Consider the following 13,601-nt stretch of genomic DNA (forward strand, 5'->3'; position numbering starts at 1 on the left):
CTATGAAAACAAAAGCTACAGCTTTAAATTAAATAGCATGAATTATTCAGTAACGTACTGAGATTTGACATTTCACAACACAAAATATACCTTTTATATTGAATACATTACGTGCCTTTCTATAAAAGCAGGTTCTCCACTAAAATATATTATGCCAAATAATAAACAAACAAGACCTTAAATGTTCATAAAAATATCTAAAACAAAAGATGCTTGTTCACTTTTTGTGGGAGCAGAGGAAAATGTTGTTTGCATATGTGATTGTATAACTTCCTTCCTTCCTAATTGGTTGGAAATGGCTAAGTTGATAAATCGAAATCATGAATTAAATAAGCAATAAATATTTCCCACTCAATCTAAAAGGTTTATGGCAGAGATTAATTTTATTTTTACAGCTCTGATGTGCTCAGGAAAAATTGTATTTAAGCATAGTTTGAGGATTGCCTTAAGAAAAGGGAACTTTAGGGTTCGGCTGCTGCTTTACATGTTTATGGGGAAACTGTTTCTTACCGATTAAGGGTGAATAAAAACTGTAAACAGAAATAATTTAACGGTAATTTGCCATTGTTCTTTTTGTAGAATGAGAATTAACTAATGTTGAAGCTTTGACTTTATGCATCTTCTTATTTGTTGCCCTAAAACATCTTGAATATGTAAAAGTCAGAGCTAATAGAAACCCTGATGCTAAAAAAAAAAAAGACTGGTTGTAACATAAGAAATGTTGAATTGCCTTTAAACAACTTGCAATGATAAAATTATAATTAAAAAAATAAAATAAAATCATGTGAATAGCTATGAAAGTTCTCAGAGGTGAACTGAGTTCGTAGGGGATCACTAGCACGCCACCCACCTCAGTCTTGACTCTATTATCACCAAAGCACAGGTGCTGCAGGTAGGCGGCTGCATTGGCCTGCACTGAGGGGAAGTGGTGCTGAAGCATTTGGATTACCTCCGTTAGCTCCGGGTCACGCCAAGCAAACTCCCTGGAAGCACAGGAAGGGTAAAAACAGATCAGCATGACAACAGGCGCAAAGCAAAAGGAAGAAAAACATCAACAACTCTGGGTCAACTCTAACTGTTTTCACCTTATATTTTCTTTTAGCTGCGTGAGACTAGTACACCTCTTTTTCCAGAATGCTCTGGAAAGCATGAGGAAAAGTGCAAATGAAATACAACAAATGATAATCAGAGTTAACAGGCGTATTCAACATTTTGATTAAAATTTAATCGGACAATATATTTGTTTATGATGGAGTCCAATTTTGTGTAACTTATTGCACTTGGATGATTTTTCTAAGCAAAGATGTAAATACTTAGAAATGTATTCATGCCTTCCTTCAATTAGAAATCAAACTGTTACAAAATGAGAGCATGTGGAAGTGCAGCCACAGCTAAACGAACTAAATAAGATATCAAAAAGTTAATTTATTTCAGTGCAGCGTCAATGCAGCGTGGCATGGAGGTGATTAGCTTGCGGTTCTGCTGAGGTATTAATGAAGCCCAGGTTGCTTTAACTTGTCCTTCAGCATGTCTGCATTGTTGGTTCTGGTATCTCCACTCTTCTTCTTGTCATTATTCTATGGGGAAAATCCATCTAAATAAAGATTGTCAGCAGAGGGAAGCGTCCAAAATGTTCTGGTAGATGACCGCACTGAATTTGAACAAACACAGCAGAAAAACCAGCTGATGACAAGACTCCTAAAATTACTTCACAATGAACTTCAGGCAACTTGGTCTCTCTCTCTCCAGATGTGAAAAGAAGGATTTGGACCACTGGACAAAAAAGTCCTTTCCTTGTTCCCCTTCAGGTTCAGGTAAGAAGCCTCTGAACCTTAAGGGGAAGCCTCAGTTCCAGCCGCTTGAATGGGCTTTGCACTTTTTTTTTTTAAACATCCTTTTTTCTTCCACTTAATTTTCCCGTAATATGCTTTCATACAGCACTCTGTGTTCAATGCCAGCAACACAGACTCTGCTGGACAAGTGTCAAGTCGGCAGTTTCCCCAATGATTGTGTGGACCATAAAATACAATTTTTGTGTGAAAATCCTCTTATTTATTTTAATTTATATAAAGAAATTACAGATAACTGAATACTTAGTTTTCATAAGTTGTAAGCCATCCATAAAAATTAAGAAAAATTGTAATTTATTGAGATAGACATTCAATTTCTCCCACTTTTGCCGCAGTTGGATATGTTGAGTGAACAGCGCCCTAAGAAAAACTAAAAGATCTTAATTCTCCCAAAGGTTAATGTGAATTAATTCCCCCCATTTGTTTAATTACAAACAATTGAGAGTAAGTAGTACTAGTAGCTGTAGTAGGGATTGCTACACAGTAGGTGCCTGGACAGTCAACGTTAACTTTTTCAAGCAGAATCTGAAAATATATTCAAAGACAGAAATTCGAGACCAAATTCCACTGGGTGAACTTCCTGAGCAGCCTCTCCTGGCGTGCGCTACCTTTAAATAGTTGCAGCACACTGTAAATGTAAACAAAGCCTCTAATGTGCAGGGTCAGGGTTTTACTCAAAGTCGTCAATCCACGCTCCGCGCGTTAACACGTGTGTACGACAAGAGCAGACGCAGCACTTCGGTGCCTGTGAGAATCTGTTGTGAGCGGACCAGCCGCCGTTGAGCCAGCTTAATGGCTAGAGCCGTGCGTGGCTATCCAGAGTTTGAATAGTAAGAGGACACCGGTGTTGACCCAGCAGAACAGAGATGCCTTCTAAGCACAACTAGCCCCCTGGATGACTTTTATGTGTTAAGCTACTAACCGCAGAGTAAATCTAGAGGGTATGAAAACATGAACAGATCCTGGAAACGTGAGGGTCTTTACCTGGGGTCCTTCTGAATGCTGTCTATGGAAGGGGAGCGGGGGGCGCCGTCATCCATGACGAGAGTCTGGCGAGCGTAGTTGGGATCGGAGGGCCGGTACTGAGCGGAGCGGTACGGGTCAGGATAGCTAGCAGCTGTGTGAAGAGCATAGTTGTTTCTTTGGTAAGTCATGGTACTGCGCTGGCTGGACGTCCTCTGCAGGCTTCCCACACCTGAAGCACAAAAACATGGAGGGAAGATTAAACACACACAGCAAACCACATGCAAGACCGCAAAGCCATGCGAGACCAGAGTCCTGACCTTTTCAGCTCAATTGAGAGCTTTGTACTCTCGTTGGCTTAGAGGTTTTTTTTTTTGCACAAAGCTGGAAATACAAACATGCTGCTGCTCTTACAGACTCGGCAAATTCTCAAATCTGGACCCAGTTAATGACGGGGATAAAAACACGGCTCCCGCGGTTGCAGCAAGTGGAGCCATTCTCCTTCAAAGGCTTCACGTTTACTAGGTAGTTCGTGGCGTGGGGGGTCCGGTTTGTGTGCAGAGAGCACAGAAGGACCCCACCTGCTAGATAATCCGCAACTCCTTTCTTCACAGCCTTCTTGATCCTTCCCGTCCAAACATTCTTGCACTAATTCAGCTCAAAGACACCTGTAAACACTGACCAGAGCCACAAAAAGTCAGGATTAAGAGGACTAAAGATGAACTATAAAAGCCAAAAAGAGAAGTACAGCAAGCCTGTTGGTATCTTCGTTTAGTCATCTTTCTTCTTTTCATTTTCTCCGTGTGATATTAAAGCCTCATGATCCGGTTTTTAAACTGCGTAAACAGGCGGCGGATAAGATGTTTTTCCTCCCCTCCTAACTGGAGCCACGTGATCAGCGACAGCGTTCCCCGCTGCGCCGGACAGATCTGTGTCAGCAAACCCGAAAGAACTGGGCACCAGTGCCCAAACTCCCTCCTACCAGGAACCAAGACGTCAACTTGTGGATTTACTCCAAAAACACAATTTCCCGCATCAGCGCACTTCTATGTTAGGCTGTGACTCGAGCCTGCAAAGTGTCCACCTCCCAAAATAAAAACCTCACGGGGAGGCAGGAAGAGGAATTCAAAACAACACATTTTAGCTTTTTTATTTTTTTTTTGCCAGAAGTACAATTAAATCTCTATGAATTAGATTAGAATTTATTTCAGAAACTCAGTTTAAAAAGTTAAGTTCATTATTTAGATTTATTGCGCACTGAGTGATACGCAGCTGAAACCGGGTGTTTACATGCCCTGTGTAATAAGACAAACCTTTTTTCCCCCTCAGGCATTGCTGTATAGGTCAGTAGGAATTACTCACAATTATTTATGTTTGCTAAATGTCACAATAATAACAGATAATGTTTTTATGACATTCTTCAAAGTTTACATACACTAGACTACTATGTGTTTAAAGGTGACCTATCGTGAAAATTTTACTTTTTGCAAATTTTTGTACTATCATTTGGGTCTCTACTGCTTCTAGAAACAGTCCAAGTGCAAAAAGCCCCACCCAGCCCCACCCAAGCTTCAACTTGAGGATTGGGTGCAAATGGGCATCCCAAAATGGGCAATGATCCCACAGGATCCCAGACAATGGTTTAAAGAAAACAGAGTTGATTTTTTGGAGTGGCCATTACGAAACCTTGATACGAGCCCCAAAGCAATATTCATGGGTAGACCTAAAAAGGTCTGTGTGAGGAAAGTTCTACAAACCTGACACAGCAACACATGTTCTGATGAAAGGAATGGGACAAAATTTCAGCAAACTATTCTGAGAAGGTTGCCAAAGAAAACACCCAGAATGTTCGTCCCAAGTCCAGCGGTTTAAAAGGGAATTTCACTAAATAATCATTTGGCTGAAATGACTTTAGTGAGACCCTTCTTGTAGCCATCTATCAGTCTCTGACATCGGTCTGAGGAAGGTCTGCCACACTCCTCTCTTTCAGCTATGAGATGATTTTAACTTTTTTTTTTTGCACGTGTAACCGGTTTCAAATCAGTTGTAGGTTCAAATCTGCCCAGAACGTACCCTGTGGTATTTTTTGGCATGCTTTGCTTTGTGTAAGTCTCATTTAGTAATTTATTGATATTTTTGTGTGGATTTTGTGTTGAGGTGCTGCCGTTAACGCAAGGATTTTCCCAGTGTGGGATGAATAATGCCTATTCTACTCGCCTTCAACTCAATTTTATTCTTTTTATAGATGGTATCGCGTTTTCCTCTGATACACGCTTGAATTCCTCGCTGATTCTCTGATGTTGATCCGTCCACATTGTGCTGCAGCAAAGCATCCATCCAATAAAATGCCTTCCTTCTCCATGTCACGCTGTATTGATGCACTGAAGTCATGCAAATGCAGCCTTAACCACTTATTAAATTCATCTTTCTGTGTTTCAGCAGGCCAACATTTCCCCAGTTAGTTTCACTTTTTTTGAATTTAAATAATAAAACTAAATAAATTTTCTGATTATATATCAATTTTCTTGACACACACACACCTGTATTTGGACAGTGCTCCTAATATTTACAGCAAACCCACCAATCTTGCAATCCACCTTGCACAAAGTACAGTAAATGCTTCTGGCAACATTCAAAGAGTAAAAAACTGATACAGGGAAAATGGTTCAGTGAAATTCAATGTTGAAAAATAACAAAGAAAAACCCCTTATCAAATTGGATTTTTCAAATGAAGCAGCTCATGCAAAGACTGTGAATCGAACTTCCCCTTCAGCTCAGTCTCACTCAATCTTTCTCATCATCTCTGCAAAAACAGGCAGCGGATTGTTTTTTTCTTCTTCTTCTACACAACATCAATAGCGTTTCACAGTGAACCGATTTCTCAAAGGAGATCTTCAGTGTGGCCCTGGGTAACTCTGGATGTGTGAAATGTGTTTACATTTGTATTTTAGGCAAGGAAAAGATAACTGGGAGCGAAAAGGTGGCAGTTGTGGGTAAACCAAACGTCCCCTGACTCTGTCCTTTTTCCATAGCCCAGTGTGACACATGGGTAATGGATTCCTTTGAGGCAGAGTGACACACCAGAACCTGCCTATTAACTCATGTCTCACCCTTTTCTGTCAGACTGTGAAGGGAGGAAAGATACGTGAGGCAGCGGAAGAGTAGTAAGAAATAAAGAAGGGAGTCCAAGACAGGAAGGCAAAGAAACAACATAATGTACACAAAGATTAAGAGCAGTGAGGCTGTGTTCCCCCCAAGGGAGACAAAACAGCAGAGTCAAGGGCACTCTCATTAAACTACTAATACTGGCAGATATTGGAAGTCAAAGAGAGCATCAGCACCTGATGAGAGAAAAAATTTGCTTGGTTCAAACAAAATCACATGAGTCAAAAGAAAATCAGGAGTTCTCATGACCTGCATGAGGAATGTCAGACAGAAAACAACAGGAGAGAAAACAGAGGAGCCAAAAATTCACACAAGGCTTCTGGTAGATTTGAAAATAACGTGGAGTCCTAGTTGTTACATTTAGACTTGCTACAAACTAAGACCTGGTGTTGTACAACCTGTAGACTGATATAATACATCACATAGTAAAATAATAAAAGAATATAGTTCAAAGTTCCTCCGATTTTTTTCTTATTTCTCAGAAAAAGACAACCTATCCAAGTTTGTTTTTATTGAACATGGGTGTTCTGCTGCAGAGCAGCGCAATATATAAAAATGCAACCGTAATCACAGTACAAGTGTGTGCAATGGAGCAAAAAGCAAAGGAGAGCTTAGATGAATATGTGCTAGATCGTTTTATTTCGAGTCCCAAACATTCATGCTTTGCATGCTAATATATTTGGCAGGCTGAGGAAACTAAGAAATAAATTCAAATAAATGTAAACATGTATAAATATGCATTTTATTGACTGTGAAGGTGAAGGTACAGAAAGTGGCAGCGACATTGTAATGATTTAAAGAAAAAAAAAAGTGACAAGTGAAGAAGATTTTGATTAATTGCAACAAATATGGTCATTGCAATATTAACCTTTAATATTGTAATAACATGTCTCCCCTAATACCGCTACTACCTCTTTTTTACTGTACTCAAAGGCACAAGACATTTTGGGTCAACTCTTGACATGATATAGTATTAAACACAACAGCATTTTATAAATAATCCAAATGGCTCACCCCCCCGCGGTGTCGTTCAGTAGCACAAGCGCACACACCAGCCTTTTGTGCATGGTGTAGGCGCTGCACTAAGACATAGCTGTGCGTGGAGGCCAGTTAACGCAGACGTTAGCATCTGATTTGTAGCATATTTTGAACCTTGAGTTTAAAATATGAAACACTTTGACTAATCAGACCACAAGTGCATCATTCAATGCTGAACAGGGGTTTTTAAAGGGGCCATGACATCACTCTATAAACTATTTCATGTAGTTGATATTGCTGCATAAGTAAATTCATTAAATTAAAAAAATGCTGTCAGCTTTTTGAAGGGGGTTGTTTTTGTAGGAGGCCACATTTCCCTCCTCAGTGAAAGGGTTGGGTACGGTAATGATATGCGGTTCTACCTAGTCTGATTGGATGCAACCATATTTGGAAAAGCGGTCAAACACGCCTCCACATGTCCTCGCCCCCCTCCATCCACACTCTTCTCAGCGAAACACTCCGTCACAAATCCATTATTATGTCTGGTGGAAGTGTTTTTGTTGCAGGACGCTGGACAGGCGAGGCCAAGCTGACCAAAGGCTTTAACTTGGCGGCGCGATTCAACATCCACACAGTGGTACCGAATCCACGTTGTGGCCATCACCATCAGTGCTGGTCCAGAAGTTCTTTTCAAAAACGGTTTGTTTCAAAATGTTCAGTAAACAGTCTTGAGTAAAATGCAGCGAACATATCAACATAACAGTCTCGTATTGGACCGCAGTGATTTTAGTTTTTAGGTTGGATATTGGCGAGCAGACAGAGAGCGGCAGCCACAGATCAGCCTACCTGTGTAGGCTTCAACAGGAGGCAGACGCTGCTGAAGCCGCGAGTGGAATATCCAATATCCAACCTTAAACTAACTTCAAATTGGGGTTATGATTGTGTGGTACTTCCACATAAATGAACTTCAGCCACTCTGATTCTCCTATCTTTCAGGAGTAAGTGGAAACTTTTTGAGCACCCTCGGACATAACAGCTCCCCTGTTTAGTAGCCATCCTCTGCTCGAGTGGAGCAGTAAGACATGCTAGCACGACTCGCCATTAAACTAGCCGGCTGATGTATCAGCTGGGGGGAGGAAGGGAGAGGAGAGTGGGATGGCTGTTTGCTTGATGATGTGCTCTAATCAGAGTATTTGAATTACATAGAGAGATAAAACTGCTTTCTGATCTGACTGTTTTTGGGCAAAGAAACAAAGTTGATTGCCCATGAGCAGATCCTTTGGGACCCACTGTTGATATTCATACGACCTCATCAGTGCACAACCGACCATATTATACCCCTAAAACCACAGAAAAATTAAATATGTTGTCATGGTCCCTTTAAAACCTAGTTTTAGACGAACAAACTATTTGTTTTATTTGTGAAAACACACAAAAAATACATTTTTCATTCCCCTTTTGGTCTTAAGGACATCCTAAATTGAAAGAAAGTGTCAAAAATGCAGTTTTACACTGATCAAAGAGTCTTTGTCACAGTTTCTGACTTGGGAAATTTTTATTGTATTTGTGGAACAATAAAAGCTGATTCTTAGTTTTCTAAAAGCTGCTGTCAAACTCATCTCGTTCCAATTATTGCGTAGGGGCGCCCCAAGGGCACCATTCATACAAGCCATTATTCAGATTTAACAAGACCATTTACTGATTCAGTAAGCTGGGTTGTCTGCTACAATCCTTGCAAGACTCTCTTAAGAATAAAGTTTGACCAACCTGAGCCGCTCCTGTAAAGGGTCCCCTGCTGGTTGTGGCTGGGGCTGCGGTACAACGGACCCCGGAAGGTCCTATCCTCGTATATGGGTGCGATGTGGCGGTCTGGGGAGATGGCTGACCTCATGTCCTGTCCATGGTGGCTGTGCTGGCTGGCATATGAACTCCTTATTCCTGCAGAAGGAGACAACAGTTAGCTGGTAAATAAATGGAAGAATCAGTTTGTAAATAGTATAATGCTTACAGTAGCGGCGTGAAGAGGCAAACTCTCCCTTTACTGTGTTAATTTACTATAAAAGACTTCAATCTCATCCAAATGGTTATAAAAAAGTAAAATGCAAGAAACTGAAGACAAGATTAAATGTGTTTCTTGCCAGTAAAAAATACTGTAAATTAATTTCTGCCAATAATTAGACTGTCTATGGTTTACTATTTAATCTGCTCCAAGATAAAAATGAAAAAAATTGATGCAAACAACATGACTCCTTTAACAGTCTGAAGAATTTATGTCATTGTAAAAAACTATGCCATTTGAATATTTACAAAGTTGGCATTGATTACCACACATCAATAATGCAACTCTGAGGAAAATATCAACAGATTGATGTCAAGAACCAGGCAAGTCTATTTTCAACTCGGAAATGTTTTTTTTTTTTTCCCTTTGAGAAATCTGACACCGTCATACTGTCAGTCGTGAAGGGAACATTTACTTAATAATACAATCCATAAGAATTTAATACAGAGGATAACCAAAATAATGCATTTCTTTGGACAGAGCCCAAAGAAATGCTCTTTATTTAGTTGAGCACAACCTCTTGCCTGAGCACATATTTCTGCCCTGATCTACAAACACATTTCTTCTGCTCTTGCTTTTTTTTAATCACGCTTTAATGTGTCAGATTATCATTCAAATTTCTTTGTGATCTAAAATATTTAATTGAGTCACAAAAGCAGAAACCTGTAAGAGTGCAAATATCACTATATAGCACTGTATACATTTTGATTAGGTGATTCTGAATGAGTTTGTTATGCAAATGAAATTCTGACAAAGAACTGAAACATGCACTAGATGCTTTTTCTGGTGTTTGCAACAACTTTGTTTCTTTTTATGAAGAAATGCTTGTTTACGAAACACTAAACAGTGCAGGAAATATAAAAAAAGCATAAATGTTAAAAGTTTACAGTCGAAGTAAAGTACGTTTGATGTTATATCAGGGATGGGCGATATTTTAAAAATGCTATATTGTGCTATTTATTACACCAACAATTAAAAGTTTAATCAAATTCTCTTTGGCAATAAATTATTGGGCTATGCTTTGTCGGTAAATACAGTCAGAGCTCCAAAACTGCTGCTAAAAAAATAGGATATTTGGATTTAATACTCTTAGTTTTTAAATATTATATTTTAATTTTCATATGCAGGTGTAAGCAAAACTTATAATACAAACCCCGTATATTTAGCAATTTTCAAGTGCTTGTTGTACAGAATAACAATGATAAAAACTGAGAGAGAATATTAATTGGCTGGTTAACTAGTCAGGCTATCTGCTCTGGTAGCCAGCATGCAACTAGTTGCAAAAGTGAAGAATCTAGTACTGGATTCAATAGCAAGGATGTTTTGACTGATGTACTCTGCACAAACGACAATAAACCGACTTCAAAAGCAGATTTCTTTCATCTCCTACTGTCACAGCAGAATAACGCCCTAGTTAAAGATGACTGCTGCTAGTGCTTGCCCTAAAAAAATGGATAAAGCAAAAATGTATGACTAAATGAAATAGAATTTTAGGCCAATGTTATACTTTTTAATGCCTAAAATCGAAAAGCTAAAATCTAGGAGTGTTAAGACCGTGTCAAAGGCCTCTTTTTGCAGCTAGTTGACCAGCAGTGTGCAGCAAGGTGTAGGTAAAGGACAGCGTTGCATTTCTGTGCTCCATACAGGAGTAATCTCCAATCACTGCAGCTCTTTCTCCGGCATATTGATAAAAGGAATATAACCCTAAAGGATCGCTATGACGGAACAACATTTTGAAACCTGACTATACTTTGTACTGAATTTCTTTGTCACAAAACAATGTCTACTTTTGTCGTTACTCTGTGAAATGAGAAGTATAAGCCCGATCCCTCTTCAAGGCTGAGCTGAGCTAGCAGAGAGATCAAACAAACAGAAATAAGACAAAACAAAAACTACCAGGAAACAAAGTGCTGAAACATCATTTTCATGAACTTGGACAGGTACTGAGACTATCAAAATTTCTCATGAACAATCAGTTATATTTGATTTTATTACACTGAAATACACAAAAAAAGTTGTTCAGAAAAGGCTTTGTTTTCCTTACGAGAGACAATGTAAATTCATACTGTTAAATTATGGAGAGGCCATAAATGTTTAAAGCCTTAGGGCTGCTACGCCAAGCTGAGGAAAAATGAAAAACACATGGCTGATGTGAAACGTAGAAGAAAGACTGGCTATAAAGATGGCTCCTCTTTGTTTTTCTACATTTAAATCCAAATAAGCCCACCCAACGTAAGTGATCTGGAAGCCTGTGTTTGTTTGTGTTAAATCTCACATCAATGGAGCTCATAAAACTGTGAACCCCCCTGGACCACTATACAGTTGGCAACTTACTGCTCATTGCACATATCGAGAGCCTCCAGACGTCGCTTGGGTCCCCTCCAACAGCATGAGCTCAGCCACAGACTGCAACTAAACACCAAGGCTGCCATGCAGAACCAGCTAAATGAAGGAGTCCTGTCACAATGTGAAGCTAAAGAATTAATACATAGGGATGTTTGCCTCCTTGTGGACTGGAGACTCTGGGGGAAGGAGAGCACAGCTTTCAGATGAAAGTAGTGGACCATTTTTAAGCTGACCTCTCAGGTCTATTAAACAACAATAGCTCTACAGGGAGCCTGAGGGAATTTACTCAAAAGGAAATTTCTGTCTAAACAACAACACAACAGTAGAACATCATTTGACTCCCCTAATAATGTTTGAAATTTAACCGTGATGTAAATGCAGAGCTGCTAAGGCACTGAGTTCAAGGATATGTGTTTATATGTAAACAAAGTCTCCAACGCAAGCGATTTCAGCTTCCACACAAAAATTAATCTTGAAAGGCGGCACGTAGGGTAGCGCTAGGGCTAACAATCCAATATACAAAGGCTAATAGTCGTTGTTGCAGCCGTCTGAGGTTTGGTTACCGACTTTAGGAACCTCGCTGCATGCCAGCCCTCCTTCCACAAACCTTAAAAATAACCTTGAACATCGGTTTCTGTATATATGAAATGCAGATTATTAAAGTTAAGATCTGAATGACACCTTTAGGTAAATTTTTTATGTCACATACTGTATCTGAACTCTGCCCTTTTAGACCTAAGTTGACCAAATCAACCTAAAAACAATTAATAAACACAAATAAGTCACCCATTAGTTGCGGAATGTTCTGGATGCTCCAGGTGTGTCATGTAGCCAAGTGCCAATCAGAGATTTTAGTCTACATTTAAATGAAAGCATGACCTAGTTGCAGTTGATTCATCGGCTGTGCTTCCATGGTTTGATTTTTCAGTTCAACCCCAAGGTGCTTAACTAGATTGAGGTCTGGTGACTGTGGAGGTCGTGTCATGTACTGTTGCTTTCACAGTCAGATTATGGTACGACGTCACGTTTAAGAAACCAGGATGAGACGATTTGAGCTTTCTGGCATGTTGCATTACCCTACTTGAAGTGGCCGTCAGATGAAGGCTACAGTGTCGTCAGCAAGAGATGCACATGGTTGGCATTAATGTTTAGTTAGGCTGGGGGGGTTCAAACAATGCTCAACTGGTTCTAATTAACCTTGCCTGGAAGCTGAATCCTCACTGTAGAGAGTCCATCTTGTTTCAATCCCGCCTTAACTGTTTGAAATCGACCCAAAACTGACCGGCCAATCACGTTAGAGTATTATGGTTTACGTCGGGACATACAGCTTTGATGAAACCAAGAGGTGCCGAGCCCACAGCAGAACCAACATAAACACTGCAGCGCAGGAAGACACACGCGTAGCTGCTGCTACCACAACTGTTTTGGCAGAAACCACGACTGTCGCTTTAACTAGCTTACATTGTTGTGGTTTCTCATGGCGCCTGCTGCTTACATTGCCATTTGATACCGTGACTGGCTAAAACCAAACTTTGGTAGGAGCACACTGGGTGTCGATTTGTCCCATCAGTTCAAAAGGTTCTGCTGAATGTTCCTCCTTTCCATGAACTGATTCGATGGGAGAAGGCCCAGATTGATAATGTGCAGAATTTAGAGTGCTACACATCATTAATCTGGGTTGCCAGGATAGGTTCTATTGTGCCAATTAAATATCCCACACACCATTACACTACTTCCACCAGCCTGAATCAATGATACACGGAAGTATGGACTCGTGCTATTATGTTGTTGGCTAGAGCAGATGAATCTTACACCTCAAAACGAGACTCGTCAGACCAAGAAGAATTTGACTTGGTTTGGGTTCAGAGATGTCATTCCGCATACCTTGGCTATAACGAGTGGCCATTTGAGCTACGGTTACCTTTCTAAAACCAGTCTGCCTATTCACAAAAAGGCTTTTTCATCCACACAAATGCATTTCATTGCAATTAGATCCAATACATGGTGGACAACATTGTAATATTTAACCCACATTAGGAAATAAATTACTGCATAAATCATATGCAATCCTGTGAACCCAACAATAAACTAAACAATAAAGCAGCTTGTTGACCTGTCAGACTGTCAGTTTCATGACAGATCTGCCTTTATGTTTAAAAATATGTTTGAACAAAAAAATCGTTATTGTTGACTGCTGGGAAGAGCAGTTTAACTACCTAATGTATAATTGGTGTACTTAA

General features: G+C 39.8%; 1 protein-coding gene across 9 annotated transcripts in view; it reads right to left on the reverse strand.

Moving 5' to 3' along the window:
• LOC105934177 (plakophilin-4) overlaps window positions 1-13,601 on the reverse strand; it is a 117,723-nt gene that overhangs the window by 31,145 nt on the left and 72,977 nt on the right. For all 9 annotated transcript variants that reach the window (XM_036139417.1, XM_036139425.1, XM_036139419.1 and 6 more), the window contains 3 exons: window positions 8,724-8,894; window positions 2,835-3,045; window positions 851-983 (listed from right to left, as the gene is read on the reverse strand). In XM_036139417.1, coding sequence (XP_035995310.1) covers window positions 851-983; window positions 2,835-3,045; window positions 8,724-8,894 — 515 coding nt within the window. The remainder of the gene's footprint in view (window positions 1-850; window positions 984-2,834; window positions 3,046-8,723; window positions 8,895-13,601) is intronic.

Source organism: Fundulus heteroclitus, chromosome 7, assembly GCF_011125445.2.
Source record: "Fundulus heteroclitus isolate FHET01 chromosome 7, MU-UCD_Fhet_4.1, whole genome shotgun sequence".
Classification (NCBI taxonomy): Eukaryota; Metazoa; Chordata; class Actinopteri; order Cyprinodontiformes; family Fundulidae; genus Fundulus; species Fundulus heteroclitus.